This window comes from Hippocampus guttulatus, chromosome 4 (genome assembly GCF_054856545.1).
Source record: "Hippocampus guttulatus isolate MCC_2025c chromosome 4, RoL_Hgut_1.0, whole genome shotgun sequence".
Lineage (NCBI taxonomy): Eukaryota > Metazoa > Chordata > Actinopteri > Syngnathiformes > Syngnathidae > Hippocampus > Hippocampus guttulatus.
Window position 1 is genome coordinate 12,369,756 of NC_141264.1, and position 18,997 is coordinate 12,388,752.

The following is an 18,997-nucleotide window of genomic DNA, read 5'->3' on the forward strand; positions in this document are numbered from 1 at the left end:
TTTCATTTCATTTTCACTTAATTATGAATGGGGCTGACCCATAAGTCTTTGGTAATTGTCAATTCCGTGTGGGCAGGAGAGTGAGGACATGGCTCCACCTGCTCTCATTTGATAACCAAGGTCTCTCATCTGTGGGGCATGAAAAGAGAACACACGCACGCACGCACACACACACACACACACACACACGGTATCTGCAGCATGATCTGCAGTGTGATTAAAGGGGCGTGACTTGGCCTGTAAATGTGTTCCCCACATTCCTTTATGTGTCAATTTCATCAGAATAATAATTGTCAAACAAGGAAAGCTATGCAAATGCAAAGTCTGAACTTTCACTCCAATATTGACGGGCTGGGTGATGTTTCCATTTAGATGCTCAATGCAGCTTTTTTGGCGAGCGGTCTTATGTGTGTATACAGTGATCCCTCGTTACTTTTCGATTCACTTATTGCGGATTCAGTGCATCGCGGATTTTTCAGAAATATTCATGAAAAAAAATACAGCAAAAATGCCGCAAAAGGGCCGCGAGAGGCAGCGAAAGTCAGCAAAATAACAGTGAGTCACATAGAGCAACATATACATTACGACATGTATATTTCATGTTTATGTTTACTGTATTTTGTTATTTATACACTAACCTAACTTATACATCTTATACATGTATATATATATATATATATATATATATATATACTGTATATATGTATATATATATTAGAGCTGTCCTCTTAGCGCGTTTTTATTGGCATTAATTTAAATGAATTTTAACGGGATTACATTTTTTCTCGCGAGATTAACGCGGCACACGTCACAGCGGATGTTACGTTGCTCTATAGATAAACCAGAAATAAAACAACAAGCGCGCTGCACAGGTCCACCACGTTTGTTTTGCCAGCCACGGTAGCGCGAGACACCGAAAACGGATACTTAAGGAGTTTATGAATGGAAAGTTTACTTTTAAAAAGTTGCCAGATTGTTCCACTGACACTGACACACACATATATATATATATATAGCATTAAGTAATGTTAATTACTACAAACATTTACTTCTACTGTACATGCATGTATACATTTCACCTTATAAATATAATATACACTCATACACATGTGCATATACCTGTAGGGGTGGATTACCTACTTCGCGGATTTTCCTCTTTCGCGGGGAGTTCTGGTCTCCATTAACCGCGATAAGCGAGGGATCACGATATATATTTGTACATTCCTATATAATGTATCTATCTCTGCGTTTGGGACTGAGTTGAAAGTAGATTAAGTTGTCAGAATCAGGGTGGTGGCCATATTTTCTGATGTACCATAATTTGTAATTGCGGTTGTTTACCGTGGTTGCACTCGAAAGACAACTTGCCTGGACACATAACTTTGTACATAATGGATCAAATGCGGCATGGCAGATTGACGTTAAACCGTACTTGTTGGAGCTCGCTCATTTTCATCTTTCCACTTATGAGTATTCTCTCAGCTACCTTCTTGACAACGCGTTGCACCGCAGAGATTTTGTCGTCTGCTTCGGTGTCCCTCATCGTCTCTGTTTCCTACTCCCACCTGAGATTTATCCATAATTTATTCTCGGTGAAATATGCAAACTGACTGTGAGTAAGTCGTTGATGGCAGCTTAGCCCTCCTCCTCATTTCCTCGTCACACGTGGTTTCTAGGAAACCGGTTTGTAAAGTGACGGGGCAGGTACTGTGATGGTAAATACATTCACCGAGCCGTCAAGCCAACCTGTCGTTGAAGAAAAAAACTGGACTCTTTTCAAAGAGGACGATTTCAGGTGTTTACAAAATGACCGCGATGGAGGATCATCATGTGGAGTTCAACATGAGGAAAGCGCTGCAGTTTTGGAAAAAAGTGTACTCAGGTACTGTGGATTTTTGGGGGGCCGGGGGGGCAGTTAAAGAGCTGGCCAGATTACAAGCCTTTCTTGCTTCCTGTGGATACACCAGAGCTTTTGAACTTTATTGTAGAAACCAAACACGTGCTGCATTGTTGTTCTGGTAGAACCATTTTAAAAGTGTGTTCTCGTGGGTCTAACAACACTGAAGACAGGGCAACGGGATTCATTAGGGACAAACCATAACGAGGTAATGCTGAGAATGTTTCTTTCGTGAAGGCACAGCCGTCATTTGGGAGTTTATTGCTGTTTTTCTTCTGCTCACAGAGCGTATGTGAGCACTAGGAGTTGACATGACACTTTGAGAAGTCAAGTACAAAGCTGCTGTCATGAGGAATAGTCTTCACTCCGACCATGTCAGCTTGTTGCTATGGAGAAGGCCGACACAGAAAATCACGTTTGCGACCGTATGCATGTCAACGTATGAGATAATAGCTGCGGTAAAACCCAACAGAGGTACCTATGAGATTATTAAAAATGCACTCACAGGTCCCGCTCTATAAAAAAATATACATGCAAAAACAGGCCAAACTCGAATGTTCAAACAAATAAATGTGGAAGCCGGTCTGCTATGTGGGCGTACCCGGGATGACATCTGCTAAACTCAAAACAGTCAGACAGCTTATTTAGCTTGTTTTTGGGAGGAGTTTATGAATTCAGAAATAGAATCTTAATTGTCATTATATAACCAAATTGAAGGTATACAAATGAATTCATCCACACGCAATATTATTCATCAAACCTGAGATGAATTATAATGGCAGATATTGCGCGTTTAAATAGTGTGTTGAAAAGGCAAAGCGGTGCCACCGTGTCAGCATAGTGCAGGCCAAATCAGAGAGTGAGAGTGAGAACTTTTTCCAGGAACAAAGATGATCCTGACATACTTTCTCGTGCATTCAGCAATGCGATTTTGGAGTTTCTCAATGATCCCTGGGCTGCCTTGAGAGCCAGTGACAAGAGGAGCCGTAGCATATTACCCGAGACAACCACTCCTTTGATCTCTGTATTTCCTGCTCGGGGCATTTCGGCACACGGACAATTGGTGCTGAACTTTTACCACAGTAGTATATTGGGGGTGCTTTTTTTATGGAGCCAATGTTTCATAAAATGTTTCATTTCGTTGGTACTTAACCACTTTGTTAGCGTAGGTTTGTGGTAGACTACAGTGTGTTGTGAGGTACTAATTTAGGTTACGTTGCCGAGGTAGGAACTGAACTCAGTCGTATACCAAAGACACCCTGCTTAGCAATTTTAGAGCAACACACGATATGCTTCACGTTCTACGTGTGGGTTTCTACATTTGGTTTGGAGCAGAAAGAGTCTGGGGGGGGTGGTAAATGTGATCCAATGAAAACCAAGGCACGTATCGAAGCTGCTGTATTGACACTCGATAGACGGTGCAAGTTTACCTCGTGTTGTGATTCTATGGCTTTTATATTTTGGAGGTTTGATTCTACGTCATTGCTATGTAATTTATTGGCAGTGATACTAAATGACTAACTCGCATGAAAGAGGAAAAACAGGTTTCAAATTGAGTAATTTGACATCATGTTTGCTATCGACTTCCTACAACAGATAGCTATTTTTTTCACCACCAGTGCTTTTGTGCCACCCACGGGCTCCTGTTATCATTTCATCAAGTTTGACATTCAGCTAAAGGTTGCGTAATGGTAATGATTAAGCTGAGATCTGTTTTCCTCCACAACCAGTTAGAAGCATTTACTTTCTATCTCGCCTCGAGTGTGTGCACCTGATTGTGTCCAGTCCGTCGCCATGGCCTTTTTGCTTGTCGGTTTGCCAAAGGTTGTTGAATGTGAAAACAGGATGTTGACAGTTCAGAGGAAGATATTTTGGAGCAAGCCAGTTGCTGGGCACTAAACGTCGTGGGCACCATTTTTTTTTCCTGGTTTCATACTGTGTGTGTCTTTGAGTCCTGACATGGTGACACTCCCCCCCCACTTCAGGAAACAATAGGAGTTTGATGATCCTGGTCCCTTAGCCGAGCATCTGGTGGGAGTGTCACACATTAGTGTGTTGGTTCTTTCTTTCTTTATGCAAATGTTCGAATAATATGGATATATATAAGCCGATTTCATGTGTTTATAGTATAATAAAGAAACTTACTGCCTGTGTGTTTGTAGCCGTGCAGGATCTCAGTCATGGGGGGTCCAGATTGGGGGGGTGGAGAAAGATCTAGTTTAATCCATGAGCCAGAATATTATACCCCCTTCTTCACACACACACACACACACACACACACACACACACACACACACACACACACACACACACACACACACACACACACACACACACACACACACACCCTCTGACTGCAGGTCATTATTTCGACTTAGTCCACCTTTCTTGCTTTCTTGTCTGCAACATTTCTATTTAAAAACAAGGGACTTGCACATATATTTCCAAGAAGCGAATTTATTGAATAATCATTCTTAAAGCATTGCAGCCCGACTCTTACTGGGTATGATAGGATAAGCGCTCCTGAGAATGTATGAATAGGTGATTGCATTACTCGTGCACATCGTTCGATGTAGTAGATGTACAGACCACATTAAGTAGACTGTACAACTACTTTACAAGTAATTATTTGGATCCAGGTGACTTGACAAAAGAAGATTGAGTAAATTGAACACACTTTTTTTCCCAGTGTGGATGATTTTCGATGCATCGTGGCATAATTGTTGTCCTTTGTGGTTTCTCAGTTATTTTCATCTGGACTCCAATTTAGTCACATCTACTTAATCGACATTAAGTACCGTCTATATTTCAACTTCAAAAATGTTGTTTTGTGATTTATTGCATGCACACTGCTCCATGTTAACTGCTTTATTGGTCTTGCAGCTTTTATTTTTACTTTTTTTTTTTAACTTATTTGACTTGCCAGTGGGCGTGTTGCTTTTTAATTGTCTGACTTGTGTGTGTTTTGCGGGGGGCTCGATAGGCCTTTAAGCCCGTCTTTGTTTTTAAACACTATTTTTCCCTTTCATCTTTTATGTACAGTACATATTAACAGGCTGCGTATAATGATTGTTAGCTGTCCCATGGATGATGCCCTACATATGCCAGACAGGCTAATTAGTTTCTGTCTCTAAGGGTGTTGCTTTGCATTCTCCCAAGTAAACAAGTTATCTTCCGATTGGCGTGAACAGAAACCTCTCCATCTTTCGATATGATGGCCGGCTGTGGATCGTAAGGGCCTGAGAATTTGTTTGTGTGCAGGCAATGTGCTGTGCATTTATCGATGGATTTCAAATAAATATCAAATTAAAGGAACTGATTCTGTTTTGGGTGGTGTCTATTATCAGCATGGCACATCTTGACTATTGCGGTTGCCTGTTTTTTCTCGCAAAAGAAGAATGTAAACTTTTGATGCCGTCAAAATGTTTCTACTTTCTTGTGAAGCAATATATATTTTTCAATTTTGTTTTTAGATGTGATTTGGGACATACACTCGGGAAATAATTTTTGATTCGATGAATCGAATCGCTGCATTTTAAAATTATTGAATCCTTCGATCGTATTGCATACCATGTATCGAATTATCTATAATGAGAGATGCACATCAAATATGAATTGGTTTATTCTTTCATTTCTTTGAATTGAATTAGTTTGGATAATTTTGCAGCTTTGGAGAGTTTTCTACACATTGTTGCATAAGGATAAACATGGCGAAAGCTGTAGCATAACTAATTGAATTGTCTCGAAAATAGGAAATCCAGTAATGGTCTTTTATGGAGAGATGCACACCCTTAGGGGCTACCCACTGTTTTTTAAATGCCAGGATACTGATGATGCCACGATTAATGTGGCCTAATACCTGTAAATCTGAATTGGATAAAAAAAAAGATGTTTTGAGAGTGAAAGTAAAAATTGGCACCCGCCACCGTTTAAGGTTCTTCTCATTATCCCCAAATAAAGTTCAGCTGTTCTACTAGGCTTTTCGTGACTTTTTTGTTGTTACATTTTACAGCAAAAGCTATGGTCTGCACATAAGAGGTCTATAGACATTTTATATGCAGTCTATGCCTTAATTTATATTCATTCGTTTGTCATTATTAACCACCTTGCAAACAAATAGCTTGTGCTAAAATGCATTTATTATCAGACTACGATGAACGCTCCAGTTTCTCCTTCTTGGTCTGATCCAACTAGTTTGTGCGTTCAAAAATAATCTGCTATAAGGCTGGTTGTGATGTGCACAAGAGGGCTGTTTGCAGTCATGTTTTCGGATCAAGATGAGCACCTTCCTCAACAACAGTGTGTATCTTCGCACGACTGTGAAGCTTTGCCTGTGATTTTTAAAGAGATTTTTCAATGTTCAGCCTGTACCGAAATCTAGGTTGTCTCGTAATAGTGAATTCTGTCTCATGTGGTTGCAGAGACGAACGATAACACGGTGTGTTTCCAGTCCAAGTGTGCCGATGAAGAAGCCTGTGTTCCTGTGAAAATTGAGCCCTCCAGAGGTAAGATGCATCACCCACGCTCACCTTGCATACATCTTTTTCGTTTTTTCATGTGTTGCTGAACCAGTCGCTTTCAACTCGTATAGAAATGTGAGCCAGTTCTACAACACTCTGTATAAAGGGTACACCACCTTAAAAAAACTATTTATCCATTTAGTTTGTTTTTTAATCTAGAATTTAACCTGCTAAACTTTTGAGGGTCCACCTTTCTCATAGCGTTTTGTAATGTAGTATGCCATCGAAAATAGACAGAGACTCAAGGTTTGCAAACAAATGTATTTATTCATGTAGAGTCCAAGTGCAAGTTCTGCAGAGCATTGTCTCTCCATTTGTTTATCCCAGCTGGCCTCACTCTTGCATTGAGCTCCAACTGAGCTATTTTCAATACCCCACAAACATGGAAGATATGGAATATATTTCTGGCACCACAACATTGTTTACGCATAATGTCAAAGGTATTATTTTAGGGTTTGTTTTTTTTTTAAAGACCAAAATATCCATGTCAAAAATGAAATCCTAGCCTGCTAGCCGCTTTGTTTTTCTCGTTTCTTTCTTTTTTTCTTTTAATTTCTTTCTCTGTCTCTCTCTTTCTTTTCTCTTTGGTTTTCTTTCTTTTTTCTTTGTCTTTCTGTTTACTTTCTGTCTCTCTTTTTCTTTGTTTTTCTTTTCTTTCTTTCCGTCATTATCTCTGTCTTTCTTTCTTTCTGTGTTTCGCTTTCTTGCACTTCTCTCTTGTATACAGTAGCATTCATTTTAACCGTCAAGTTTGTTTCATCTAACCTTTTGCCTTTGTTCCTCTCCTCACTCTTTCTTTGAAACTGGTGTGGATTGCCACCTACACCTTTCCTTCACCCCTCTGTTCATCTTCCTCTCTTTCATCGCATTCTTCCTCATTTTGAGGCTGCTCTTGCAGTTCCTGACAATGCTGAAATGATGTGTCTAATCTTACATTGGCCTCTGGATTAGAAAATGAGGCTGGGTTAATCTGAACAAAGTCTGGTCGTAGTCACCATGCCGGCTGCTAATGGCGTTGTGTCACACTTTCTGTACCACACACACACACACACACACACACACACACACACACACACACACACAAGAGTTATGGTGGATATAACAAAAGCTTCACATAAAGCCAGATGGGACACACGCCCCCTAATCCCATAGGGAGATGTAGGACATCTATCTGACAATGATAGAAACCAGGTCCAATGGCTGTTTTATGGATTGTGTTTTTACGTGATAATAAACATCAGCAGCGGGGTTTGTCAGTGTTGGCGCCAATGCCTGGCACACGGGCTTGAAATTTTGGCAGAGAGAAGTTATTCGACTTATATACACTGGTGAAAGTTAATGTCTGGCACTGCATGTCACAATATTGCAGTCCACTCTTTTAAATCTTGCACAACAGTTGTTGTAGTTCCTCGTGAAAACAAGGAAACTGAAATGTGACTCACTTCGAACCGTGTGAATTTCGGAAATTATCCTGTCTGAAAACGAGTTTAGAAAACGCAATGTGTGGCTTTGAAGTGATTTTTATCTATACTTTAAAATAAAATTGGACCCAGACGTGTGTTAAAACATGGATGATGGACTGTTGTGACGGATGACAGACTTGCCATGCAGGGGAAATGGACCGGGTTTCTTTGGCTACAGTGAACTGTATCATACATTTGAGGAGATGGAACGACATGCTGGACGAGCATAGTTTAATATTAAATCTTTGCGTGAGTTGGTTTTTGTTTTTATTTTTATAAATGCACAAATGAGTTCTGGGACTCAATGTTGGTTTGTTGTCAAGCAGGGGGGCCGGGCCCTTTACACTGGGGAGAAAATAAATCACAATATGTGGTTATTTTGTTATCTGCTTCACAAACCCTTTGTTGTTCAAGAGTGGACCCGTTATACACCCTTTTGAGCATTAAATAGATGAATTTATATTTTGTGTGGCCCTGGTAGTGCTGATGAAAAACTGTGGCCCCCTTCATCGTTTAATTCGCTCACCCCTATTTTAGAGCAGTGTTTTGTCACTGAAACTGAAAAGCAACAGATGAGTGTGACGCTTATCTTTCAACCACTTTTACCTTCAAAAAAGACATTTGTGACGATTAGCAACAATATGTAGAATGAGAACCTTGAAAAATTATATATATTTTTTTCAGTCATCATGAAGGTAATATTTTTTTTAAAGAGACATTTTATTAGGATGATGATTTGTGTCGGTGTTCAAGCTCTTAATCACATTGGCCTCTTTGTCCCCAGACTCAGTTTTTATGTCAGTTAACAGAGTTGCTTCTGGCAGTTTATTTTTAGCACCATAAAGTCACATTCAGCCTGACAACACTAGTCCACAGCAAGATTTTTGTTTTTGGAAATTAGCATTTTATTTACGCTGGCAATGCATTACCCAAGTGGAACGAATTGGGAGTTAGCCGACAAGTTTTCTGAAAGAGATTTGTAATACCTGGCGTTTCATCAGCTTGCATGTCTTTTGAATGCGACGTGCAGTCGGGTGATTGTACACATGCATGCCTTTATTACTACCGACAGATGGATAAAGAGCAATCTGGTCTTCTTGGTTGCACTTTGAAACAGTAATTAATGTCTTTGTCACATCCCGGCTGTATTAATCCGAATGCACTTTAATTTGGAGTCAGCCAATCCTCCATTAGCGTCTCCAGTTGGTGCAGAATGCTGGTGCTCGCCTCTTTTTTTCACATAGGGACAGGTAGTTTGGGATTTTTTATTTTTTTGTGCCTTAAAAAAATTAAATGAGCATTTACAAACTGTATTTTTTATTCCCTTCGCTAGTCTCTGTGATACTAAAATGGGTTTGCTGAACTGAATCAAACCTTTGCATGTGACAAATATGCAAAGAGCACAGAAATCAGGAAGGAGACAAATACTATTTCACAGCAATGTATACAATAGAATATTGTGTATACATAAGTACAGTGATCCCTGTTTAATACAGGGGATGCCTACCAGACCCACCTTTGATGGGTGAACATATGCGGAGACCATGTAAGATTTATTTATTTAGATATATTTATAGTTCCACCCGTGCTGTTTGCTTTAAACACATTTAAACTTATTCAAACACATTTCTCACTTTCTCACTCACATTTCTCCAATTTAATTATCTTTGTACATGTGGTTAAAAACAAAAGCAAAGCATGGAGTGACTTTAACTGTCAATAAAATAATGTAGCTGAGGCTTCATAACGCCGTTTGCCGAACAGGCCGCCAGGCGTCGCATTTTTCTGTTGCCGTGAGCTGTTGGGGCTTGGCCTGCCAATGATTTATTCGTACGCAATTGTCCAGTTCCAGTTCCGCAGTGCTCGGTGTGCAGCCTGCTTGTGAGCGAGCAGCGCGACACGCACGAACAAGATTCACATCTTGTTTGCATTGTTTCAGCTGTCTTGTTTATTTTGGCTTGGTATGTTTGCGCATGTAATTAGCCTGGGGATGGGAAGTTGTGCGTGGATGAGTGTAACCGTGCATGTGTGCCCCTATGGGAGAAAACATTCTTTATTTTAAAATGGTGGTCTAGACAGTGATTCTGGGATAAGAGAGATTGCTCTATGATCAGACAGTATCAGACTTTTATCACGCTTTATTTCTTAGAACGACGAGAACCATTTTATTGACATTCCTAAACTGTGAACATTTGTGTGTGTGTGTGTGTGTGTGTGTGTGTGTGTGTGTGTGTGTGTGTGTGTGTGTGTGTGCGCGCATATGTCAGTGTTTGCCCGTTTTAAAGTCACTTAAAATATAAGGTGCATGAGTGAGAGAAGGAGGGAGGAGTCTAACTGTTTGAGTTCCTCACTGAGCGTCATTCTGCAGCTTGCACTACTGGAATCAAGAACTCACAGAACTTTGTGCACTTTTGGGCACACAACAGCTGACTGAGGATACACATGACAACAAAGTGATTGTATTTTTCTGCTCTACCTGGGTGAGTGAGCTCCACAATCTGGAGAAAATGTCTTGTTGGAGACAGAGCACCTGTTCAACACTTGGCTGACACAATTGCAGCCATTACCCTCTTCAGTTTGCACTTTTCGACCAACTCTGATGTAACAGTTTTCTGATGTTTTCTTTGCTTGTCGTGGCGTTGCCTGCATCCGTAATCCGCTCAGCCACCAACAAGCAGCACAATGTGACATTCCTTGTGGTCCGAGTGTGGTGAGACTACGTGGCGTGTGGTCAAAGCGTGCATTTCAGGCTCATTGTGTGTGTCAGAGAGGGACCGAAAGCACAGGTGCGCCTTTTGTTTCCCGGCTGGTGCTCTCACAATTGTTAACACCAAGTTAACAAGATTCGGGTCCAGACAGCAGGGATCACTCCTGTAGTGGCACAAACCAAGGAGGTGAATCAAAGTGTTTCTGCCAGGCGGCGCTGCCTCTGGCTGCTACTAATTTACGGTGTACCCTGCCACTCAAGCCACGGTGCTTTTAATGAGATGCTCCAACCTAGCAACGGCAGTGTTAGGGTAAAGCTCTCAGAGTGGTATCATTAGTTATACTGTCAATGAAATGCAAGAAGCTGCATTTCAATGTAATCGTGTGTTAATATGGCACTCTAAGGCACATCGTTTGACACAGTTAGACGTACATCCTGTATCTTCAAATCTGAATTCAGCAATATGATGTACATTCCAACAAATTCACTTACCAAAACGCAACATTTTAGTTTCGTATGTATTGCCAAGCTGTTTATCATTCTACAAAATGTAGTTTTAGTTCAGTGATTGAAACTTTTGCTTGTTTCTATATTTGCAAAAGCGCACAGTAGCGAAACTATGGCTCTGGCAAACGTCTCCCATCAGTGTGGCTTACAGCTGCAGACCAGATTGGCGTGTGATACATTAAAAACAACCCCCCAGCCTGGGACAGGCTCCCCCCCTGCCATCCTCGAGGGTAAAAGTGGCTTCTGGAACACAGTCTGCATCCCGGTGTTTTCTATGTGTGGGATCCTACATACAAAAAAAAAAAAAAATGGTTCTCCTGCAAGTTTTCTCATGATCTCAATGTGACCGTGGGAGGCAAGAAGGGGCAAGCACACAGCATAAAACAAATTCCTGAGGCTGTCTTCGGAATTGATCGGTCATTTCAGAGCCCCTTTTTTAGAGTCTGCTCTCTCAAACACACCATGGATCTGTTTCCACTCAGACGGTGGCAAGTGCTGTTGTCTTTAATTACGGTCAGCTTATAAAAATAGTATCTGACTATATGAATCTGCGTCTTTTTTTTTTCCTGTTTCAGACATAGACATTGACATAGAGATTCGAGTGCAAGAAATACAAAGTCACTGTTTTGATGACACTGAAGTTTATAAACACACACACACACGCGTATTAAATAATATCTATGAAGGTGCAACACAGTTTAATGTCACCTGTGCTAACACTTGTCAACTTCTTTTAGTTGAGGCTGCGCAAAGGAAGCAATATTTAAAATTATTTGCTATACAAAGGAGGAAAAACATGAGTTGACTATTTTATCATAAGGTGTATACGTGCGTAGAAAAACTTCAATAGTGATGAGCACTTTAGTGTGCAGTGTTGGATCATCAAGTGTGCTGTGGGAAATTGTCCAATTACACTTTGTTGGCATGTCATTTTCCTCAAAATTATTAATTTCCTGAAAATAATGAATCATAATTAATACAATCAATAATAATGGAGTTCAGTGTGTGGGAGTTCACCTAACCAGTCGACATGTAATTTGTGGACTTGGAGAAGGCGTTTAACCGTGCCCCTCGGGGAGTTCTGTGGGGGGGTCGGCTGTGGGGAATACACGCTTCAGGTACTGATGGCTTCGTCAAGCAGAGCAGTTTGCAACCAATTGTGAAGCGATTGGCATGCAAATCAGCATCTCCAAATCTGAAACAATGGTCCTCGGTCAGAAAAGGAATACGATCCTGCCCCAAATGGAGGAGTTGAAGTATTGTGGAGTCTTGTTCACGACTGAGGGAAGAATGTGCAGTGATACAAACTTTGTATTAGTCCGTTGTGGTGGAGAGGCAGCCAGAAGGCGAATTCATAGGTCGATTTACATTCCTATCCTCATCTATGGTCCAAGTCGCTCATCGTGACCGATGGAACAAGATACAAGCAACCGAATTGTGTTTCCTCCTCAGGGTGTCCTGACTCTCCCTTCCAGATAGGTTGAGAAGTTTGGTTGTCTGGGAGAGATTCAGACTTGAGCTGCTACTCCTCCGCATTAAGAAGAGCCAGATGAGGTGGCTCGGACATCTGATTAGGATGCCTCCTGGACACCTGCTTGGTATGGTGTTCTGGACACATCCCACTGGGAGGAGACCCTGGGGAAAACCCAAGACACGCTGGAGAGCCTATGTCTCCGGGCTGGGCTGGGAATGCCTTGGCATTCCCCCCCACAAGAACCTGAAGAAGTGGCTTGGGACAGCAAAGTCTGGGCTTCCCTACTAAAGCTGCTGCCCCCGTGACCTGAACCCGGATAAGCGAAAGTAAATGGATGGATGGAAAATAATCCGGATTTGTTAATCTGTCTATGGCATTGATGTATATTGACAGTAAGAACATTTACATACTCTTCCCCTACATGGAAGAAAGTACGACATGGAATTAACCTGCTCTTCATGTGTTTCCCTTCAAACATCAGATTAATAGATGTGTGTCAATTTACTAGGCCCAGATGGCACACGGAGGAAGTACTGCAAATTTGTAAGAAAATTGTCATCAGTATTTCAAAATGTCGACGGCCAAAATGCCAATCCTCCTATCTGACAGTGGTATCAAATCCAGGTCCAGAAAGTTCACCCTGCCACAGTTTGTCTTTAGCCACCGATGCTTCTACTCAGGAGCTTGTTTACCTGCCGGTTGAGTCGGAAAACCTGTGGCTGAAAACAAACTATGGCAGGGTTTACTTTTTGGACCTGGATTCGACACTTGTCAGATAAGATAACCTTTATTTGTCCCACGCTGGGGAAACTTGCAGTCTACAACAGCAAAATTGCGGGTGTTTCATTGCACAAAATAAATGTTTCAGAAAGAACTGTGCACAGTTCAATAAAAGTGCAATATAAAATATAGCATTAGCAATACAGTATAGTTAGTTAGTTAGTTAGTTAGTTCCGCCCGCTCCTATTTGGAACATTGGGCGACGAGCCTCCTCCATTTGTTCCGGTCACTGGCGACCTTTCTTGCTCCATGCCAGCTGACACCCATCTCACTGAGGTCTTCTTTGGCAGTCTGTCTCCACGTCTTCTTTGGCCTACCTCTCTTCCTCTTTCCACCCTCTGGCATCCAGTCCATGGCCACACTTGCCGGTCTCTCTCTTGGCAGCCGGAGTACGTGGCCGATCATTTTCCTTCTCCTTTCAGAGACAATGTCTGACAGTTCAGCCACTCCTGCCCTCTTCATCACCTCCTCGTTGGTGATGTGGTCTCTCCATGAGATCCTCAGGATGGATCTCAGGCAACGCCGATGAAAGACATCTAACTTGTTGGTAATGTTGGCTGTCTTCATCCATGTCTCACAGGCGTAAATCGCTGTTGGGATAACCACTGACATATAGAGGCGTAGCTTGGTGGTCGTAGTGATGGCTTTCGATGACCAGATGTTGCGGAGGCGTTGGAACACTCCCGCAGCTTTACCAAGTCTACTGTTGACGTCTTTCTCCACACCACCTGTATTTGAGATGTTACTCCCAAGATATGTGAAGCTGTCAATGTACTCTATGTCATGTTGGTGTAGAGTGAGTGGTTGAAGGTGTTGGTGCTGTCCGACGGCCATGGCCTTGGTCTTTTCCTGGCTAATTCGTAAACTGACCTTAACTCCGTGCTCATGCAGATTGTTGGTCAACTCCTGGAGTGCGGGCTGGGTGTGACTTAACAGAGCCAAATCATCTGCAAATTCCAGGTCAGCTAGTCTGCTCCCTCCCCACTTGATACCAACTTCTTCCCCTGTGATGGACCTCCTCATCACAAAGTCAATTATGATGATGAAGAGTAGGGGTGACAGAATGCAACCCTGTCTTACACCAGTGACAATGTCAAAATCATCAGTTGTGCCACTGTTGGTTTTGACACAACAGGTTGAGTTGTGGTACAATGACCTGAAGATGTTGATGTACTTGAGGGGTACACCATACAGCTGGACGATCTGCCACAGTGACTCCCGGTGGATGCTGTCGAAGGCTTTCTTGAAATCGATATAGTTGATCATGAGTGGTGTCTGAAGTTCTTGGCACTGCTCTATGATGTTTCGAAGGGTAAAGATCTGTTCGGCGCAAGACCTTCCCTTCCTGAAACCGGCTTGCTCTTCCCTCAAGATGTTATCCACTTCATCTTTAAGGCGATGTAGCAGGACACTGCAGAATACCTTGCTGGGGATTGACAGCAGTGTAATGCCCCGCCAGTTATTGCAGTCTGCGAGGTTTCCCTTCTTAGGAAGCGTGACAATGACCCCACGTCTCCAGTCGGCAGGAACCTCTTCAGCATGCCAAATCAGGTTGAACAGGTGGGTAAGGCTCTCCACAACAGCGTCTTGGCCGTGTTTCAACATCTCGGCAGCTACCTCATCGAGTCCCGGTGCCTTGTTGTTCTTAAGGCCCTTGATTGCTTTGGCAACCTCAGTCTCGGATATCTCTTTCGATGTAATATTTAGAGCTGGAGCTGGTGTCTCTTGATCGAAATTGAAGAGCACGGGAGGCATTGGTTGGTTGAGAACCTCCCTGAAGTGTTCCAGCCATCTTGCTTCTTGCTCCTCGTCGCTTAGAAGTGTCCTGCCATCCTTGCTCCTGATTGGCACGCTAGAGCTGCTCCTGGAGTTGGTTAGCTCCCGCACGATCTTGTATAGGGTCGTCGTGTTGTTGTTCTCGGCTGCTTCCTGTGCCTCTCTTGCTTTCTCTTCTAGCCACTGTCTTTTATCCTTCCTGCAACTCTTCTTCACTGCCCTGTCCAAGCGCCTGTACTCCTCGTCTTCCATCCTCCAGCTCCGGAGCCTCCTCTTTTGTTCTCTTTTTATCTTGGCCACTTTCCTTTCATCAATCAACTTCCAGGTGTTGTCTGTTATCCATCTCTCTTTGTTGGTACCCCTCTTTCTGCTGATAACTGCTTCTGCAGTTTCAGCAATGGCACAAGAGAACATACTCCACTGCTCCTCAATGTTTGCAAGGTGTTGTGATACCTTGAGCTTCCTACTCAACTCCTCACAGAAGCTTTCTGAGATGTTGTTATCCTTTAGCTTGTCCACTGCGTAAGGTCTCTTGGGCTGCACCTTTTTCACCTTCTTCAGCTTCAGCTTGATTTTACTCACCACAAGGAAGTGGTCTGAACCCACATCTGCACCTCTGTGGGAGCGAACGTCGAGCAATGACGAGCGCCACCTTGTGTTGATGCAGATGTAGTCCAGTTCGTTCTGGGTCCCGCCACCAGGTGAAACCCAGGTTACTTTGTGGATCCGCTTGTGCTCAAAAAAGGTGTTGCCAATGCTGAGGCCGTTGGTACTGGTTAGCATCAACAGTCTCTCCCCGTTGTCGTTCGTGGAGCCTGCAGACCCATGTGGTCCAACTGTGGCATTCAGGCCCCTTCTGTCATTATCCAGTTTTGCGTTGAAGTCTCCAATCAGCATTTTGATGTCATGTCTGGGGATTTCCTCAAGCACGGTCTGGAGCTGGTTGTAGAAGGTGTCTTTATCGTCCGCTGAGGCAGCTTCGGTTGGGGCATAGACTTGTACGATGGTTACTTTGGCATATCTGGTGTAGAGCCTTGCTGTAATAATCCGTTCATTCACCGGCTTCCATCCAATCAATGCTTTTGCTGCACTATTGGAGAGGATGATGCCGACTCCATGGGAATGGTGGTCTTGCTTCCCAGAGTACAGAAAAGTTGCTCCATCAACCACGAGACGCCCTTGCCCCGTCCACCTCATTTCACTAACGCCTAAGATGTCCAGGCGATAGTCCCTCATATTCTTCAGCACCTGGTCCATGCGACCAGACTGGAACATTGTGCGCACATTCCAGGTGCCTACTCTGGTGTTGGTTTTGGTTCCAAAGATCGGGGTCATCAGGGGTCGGGCTTCCTGCTGGATTTCACCCGGCCCCGTCATAGATACATCCAAAGATGTGCCGTCTCTTCTTCGCCGTGGTTTACCGGAATGGCTTCCTCTCGTCGTTTCTGTAACAGGTTTTGTTTTACAGGGTGAGGTTGTTAACCTCACGCCCAACCCCCAACCTGGAGGACCAGTTGGATGCAGTTTAACGTCGTACCCAGGACATATATTACAATACAGTATATTTGTAGAATAAATATAATAAATTCGCAATAGAATAGAAAACACAGCATAAGGGGGCTGTGCTATTTACAAAGGTTACAGGTTTTCACATATGTTGATTCAGCAGCCTGACAACAGGAGGAGGATTTGGATTTTGGCCATCGAAATGTAATATACGTACACAGCACTGAATGTTATACCAAACAGCACAGTGACTACTTTTCAGTCTTTAAATAGACAGACTGAGTTAGAAGTTTGAAGACGCCCATCATCCTAAATACAGGACACACCTTCGAGAGAGTAGGCCGACCATCATTCTTCTCGAGGCCAGTTTCCTTAATTCTTCTTCTTCTTCTTCTTTTTTTTTAGTCCCTTAAGACCACAACATCAGGCAATCATAGTCAGTTATGTGTAGTGTAGTCTCTTGTGAGTGTATCACATATTTTCTTCCATCTTTGAGAGTGTACATTGTCAGTTTTAGCTGACAAACTCTGTGTTCAGCCACTGAATGAACAAGAAAATCAAACAAGTGGCCAAAGATAGTATTGTATTAGAACACCTGCAAAGTGTACTCAAGCATACTTTGGAATTATCTGCAATCCAGTGTTAATTAAACTCGGGTCCAAACCATGTTGTCTGGATTTTTAAAATAGATAACCACACCCTTGCACAATTTAAGTCAACCTTTCATTGATTTATACAGATGGAAGTCTTCTACCTCACTTCCACACAGAAACTATTCGGGCTTTAGTGATAAAGGGCTAACCTAAATGATAGATGTTTGACATTCTGTGGTCTGGATGCTTTTAGGCTTTAGGATTCTGCTTCCACAAATAATCCAGCACACAGTGTTCCTCCAAACAAGCAAAGCTAGGCAAGCAGAAAGCCACACCGATTTATGCACCCGGCTCTATATACCGTAGTATATTGATATTACTTGGTAATCACACACCACTTTCAAGTGGTCACTTTATATGGAAAAACAGCTTGTAAACAATGAGATGGCATTTGAGTGGTACCATATAAGCACGTGTGTGTGAATGTGTATGTGCATGTGTGTGCATGACGGAGAGAGGGAGAGCGGAGCAACAGATCAAGGCTACTACTGCTAACACTGCGAGTCTGTATCTTTCGCTCCATTACCTCACTGTTCTCTAGCCAAATAACCAGCAATGCTGCACCAGCTGGGGCCAGCTGGGTGGATGGAACCTCACTGCATCATCAGATGGACAATTAGCGAACTCTGTTTGATACTCACAACTATTATTTCGGGCTAATGACTCCAGTTTGAATTGATCTTAAGCGGTCTAAGTCCTGTAGAGGGAAGTGTTTCCCATATCCTAAATAATATGGACAAAAGTATCAAGACGCACCTCTTAATGTGAACTCATGAAATAATAAAATATATCAACATGCACTTATGTTGTTTTCTTTTTTGGGTTTCATGCAGTTTAATGGGATATTTTTCTTTGCTGGTTGTCTAGGAGTTGCTTTGTGGTCCATTCTGAAAACTCTTCTTTACCATTCAAGGGTTACATTACAGAGTTTGATCTTAGCATCCATCGATGCTAGTTTCCTCTTGGTAGGGTGAGAGAAGGGAATAGATAAAAATCCTCAACGAAAAAAAATGAAGTCTTGTAGAACATGTTCCAAAAAGGAGTGTTGTAGCTGCAAAGGCAAGACAAACCTATGTTGGGTGTGTTTAAAAGATGCAACAGCAAAATGCCGTAAGATGTTTTTAAATATAATGTTGGCTAGCTTTCTTGTTGTCGTAGCAGTCGTGTTTACTTGTTGTTGTTGCATTGAAAAAAATAATAATCCACATTAGGGATGTGCAAGTACAGATGCCAGGGATTACTATCGGGTTTATACCTGCCTTATTTCAAGGTATTGAGTGCTCGTGAAAGATGCCGATACCAGCCACCAATAAGTTATTAATTAAATAAAAGAAAAGAAAAATCAAGTTTTCCTTGCCAATCGTTGGTGTACACTGTGGACATTTGACACGGTGAAACATCATGTACGTCGGAAAGAGGTCTTTGTTTAGAATTATCTGTCCTTGTGTGAAATGATATTTGATGTTTCATAAGTGTTAGTGGAATGCTGCTTGGTATTGGTGAGTACTCAAGCGTGAATACTTAGACTGGTATCACTGAAAAAAGTGGTATCGAACATACAATAAATCCACATCCTTGTATCTTTTATTATAGCCGAGGGACAAATGATGGTGATCCGAAAAGAGCATTTTATTAGTTGACCATCACTAGCGATACAAAAGTGCTTCTGTTCTAAATACTGTAACACAATCTAAGTAAACAATAGTTGAACAAT

The 18,997-nt window shown here is 42.3% G+C and overlaps 1 protein-coding gene across 4 annotated transcripts in view; it reads left to right on the top strand.

The window, feature by feature from the left end:
* The window catches only part of LOC147205959 (FYVE, RhoGEF and PH domain-containing protein 4-like), a 59,488-nt gene that overhangs the window by 25,609 nt on the left and 14,882 nt on the right, over nt 1–18,997 (top strand). For 2 of the 4 annotated variants that reach the window (XM_086108260.1, XM_086108262.1), the window contains exon 2: nt 6,319–6,402. In XM_086108260.1, coding sequence (XP_085964386.1) covers nt 6,319–6,402 — 84 coding nt within the window. Of the gene's footprint in view, nt 1–1,722; nt 1,883–6,318; nt 6,403–10,255; nt 10,361–18,997 lie in introns of those variants that run through there. The other 2 variants (XM_086108261.1, XM_086108264.1) reach the window with 2 other exon arrangements.